Here is a 2,745-nt window from a genome sequence, read left to right as displayed (position 1 = left end):
CAAAGCTCACCTGGGCACAGACACAGCGCGGGGACGGGCAGCACAGCGCTTTACACAAGCTCAGGAACCCTCAGGTGGGCAGCAATGAGGGGTTTTGGTGGGTTTTTTTAGCAAAATCTGTCAAAATGCCCCCACCTTCCCCACCACCCTGCTGCTGGAGCCTGGCTCTGGGGAGCAGGCCAGGCACAGAGCCATGGCTGCAAGGCTGAAGGACAGGTGGCTGCTGGCGAGGGGAATCATTTCGTCCCTCTTTGCTCTCTCCTCTCTGTGGTCTGCTCTGGTCCAGCAGGATCTGTGCAGTTCCAGGGCAAGGTGAGGGCTGGGAGCCCAAGCTGCAGTGCCAGCACCTGACACAGGCAGGCTTCCAGAGGTCTCCTGGGACCAGACATGGTCAGGCAGCTCTGCAGGAGCTTGAGAAAGAATCTGGGCTGGGAAAATGTCAGCCTCACCCCTCATCTTCTGTAATTTTTCAGCTTCATTGAAGTGTTTGGCCAGGAGAATCCCTAGTAACAGCTCCTGTTTACAGACAGCTCTGCCAGGCAGGCGACACCTCCCAGTCCTTCAGTGTCACCAGTTAATGATGCTGCCAACTACCCCATGTCCCCGGGGACCCTCCCAGACCATGTGTGACCACCCAGAACTCAGGACCAGGAGGACCTCAGAGTTTGGAACTCTTTAGGAACCAAGCTGGGGGAGAAGGGAGGGGACTCTGCTTGAACAGAGCTGAGCTCAGTCTGAGCACAACAGTTTTGTAAGCTTCCTTCCCAAGCAGATGTCGGACTACAAACCCAGATGCTGGAGACCAAAGCATCCTACTGAGTTTGGGCAACTGCAGTTCACACAAAGGGAAGTCCTGCCCTCAGCAAGGAAACGAAACGAGACAGACCCACGTGCCCTGGAGGTGAAAGCAAAGGAAACAGCTTGCTTTGTGCTGAGATGGACCTGCCACTCCACTCAGTGCCTGCTCCCAGAGCCAGTTGAGCCCTGAGGTGTCCTGCCTGAGTCCCAGGGGAAGGGGGACTGTGCTGGACAGCAAGGTGCTCCCAGCACTGACCACTGAATTTATACCACATAGCAGAGGAGGCAGAACTGGCAGCTCCTTCCCTGCCCCTGGGAGAGGCAGATATACCCAAAGCTCATGTCAGAAGGTGCTTGCAGGTCTCTGCCATGCAGCAGCCTGTCTCAGCCACTGGCCAGGAGCTCTGAGGAGCAGGGCTCCTGCCCAGCCCTCCCAGCTCCACTGGGCCTTTGGGCAGCAGTGGGATGTGCAGCTGCTAATTCAGTTTCCCACCTCTACTTTATTTTTGCAGTAGAATAGGTGGGGGAAAAAAAAAAAAAAACCCCTCAGAAGCAGTACTCTGATGAGTCACTATAGAAATAGCTCTGGGAACATAAAAGACTCTTTTGTGTCATTACAAAGTGCATTATCGGGCTGGTACAGCAGACAGAATAACACAAAAACTGCGGATCACTTACCCAGCTGCAAAGCACAGCAGTGCCCTGCCCTGAATTTAAGCAGCACATGTAACCTGGTCCATTCTGGTTTCAAGCTCAAAGGCATCAGGTCGATCCTGCGGGTTAGCAGCCAACATGTCTTTCAAGAGCTGTTTGATCCCCTCAGACATGGAAGTCCTGCGTTTCTGAGGGATGTGCAGCTCCATCTTTGGGTTTTCTAGCAGCGCTTCCCCAACGGGCACAATCTCAGTCCCCTGCTTGATGTAGGTCCCCAGTAGCTCCTTCTTGGTCTCAGCATCGATGAAAGTTATCCTCTCAATCATGGCCCAGATGATGATACCGAGGGCAAAGATGTCAGCCTTGGCGGTGTAGTGTCCCTCCCAGACCTCGGGTGCCATGTAGAAATCAGAGCCACAAGCCGAGGACAGCCAGTACTTGTTCACATTCACATTTTTGTTCTCGTGTCCACCCTCCTTGCCCCGAGCAGTCAGGCCAGCGCAGACCTTACTCAGCCCAAAGTCGGCCACCTTGAGAACAGGGGTGCCGGATTTCTCGGTTATCAGGATGTTGTCTGGTTTCAGGTCCCGATGGACAATGTGGTTCTTGTGGAGGAAGGCAATGGCACTGGTCAGCTGCAGCATGAAGCTCTTGTTCGTTGCAGGGTTGGGTCTTCGTGACAGGATGTACTGGTTAAGGTCTCCCCCTTCACAGAACTCCATGACGAACCAGAGGTAACAAGGCTCCTCCGCGTAGCCCAGGATCCTCTCACCTAACCAGAAGGGACAAAAGCAAGAGTGGGTTTTTCAGACACATTATAAAATGTCCACGTTAACCCAGCACGGGCAAGGAATGGGTCTGGCTTACACAGATGGTAAAGCCTTATGAATGTGACAGGGACCTATCACAGTGCAGGGTACCAGCAGCGATGCTGGCACTGCTGTGGCTTCAAGTGCTTTAGGATCCTGCTGAGTGTCACACACCAGCACCACGTTTATCTGAGCCCATCACTTGGGAGCCAGCTCAGGGACCTGTTCCCAGCAGAGTACAGGCATCCAAGTGAGATCAAGCATGTGTCTTCTCAGGTATTGCAGGGAACTTGGAAGCAGAGGGTTATTTTCCTGCACTACCATCAGGAAATTCACCCCAGGCTCTGAAAGCCGATGCAGCAGAAACTAAAAGCACAATTAGCAGCAAGTTTACATTAAAAATAATAATTTTTAAAAAAGCAGTCCTAGATGAACAGCAGCTCTCCCACCAGAGCTCTGCCACAGGAGGCAAAGGCTGGCTCAT

At 53.2% G+C, this 2,745-nt stretch overlaps 1 protein-coding gene across 1 annotated transcript; it reads right to left on the bottom strand.

Moving 5' to 3' along the window:
- Positions 1 to 1,511: 1,511 nt before the first annotated feature.
- Positions 1,512 to 2,219, bottom strand: LOC104529393 (serine/threonine-protein kinase 35). The gene has a single exon (XM_010173689.2). The coding sequence runs from the start codon at positions 2,172 to 2,174 to the stop codon at positions 1,512 to 1,514; it is 663 nt and encodes a 220-aa protein (XP_010171991.2). The 5' UTR covers positions 2,175 to 2,219.
- Positions 2,220 to 2,745: the final 526 nt, after the last annotated feature.

The sequence above is a fragment of the Antrostomus carolinensis genome, unplaced genomic scaffold (genome assembly GCF_000700745.2).
Source record: "Antrostomus carolinensis isolate BGI_N321 unplaced genomic scaffold, ASM70074v2 scaffold28828, whole genome shotgun sequence".
Lineage (NCBI taxonomy): Eukaryota > Metazoa > Chordata > Aves > Caprimulgiformes > Caprimulgidae > Antrostomus > Antrostomus carolinensis.
The sequence above is the reverse complement of the archived record's forward strand: the minus strand, read 5'-3'. Positions and strand labels throughout refer to the sequence as shown.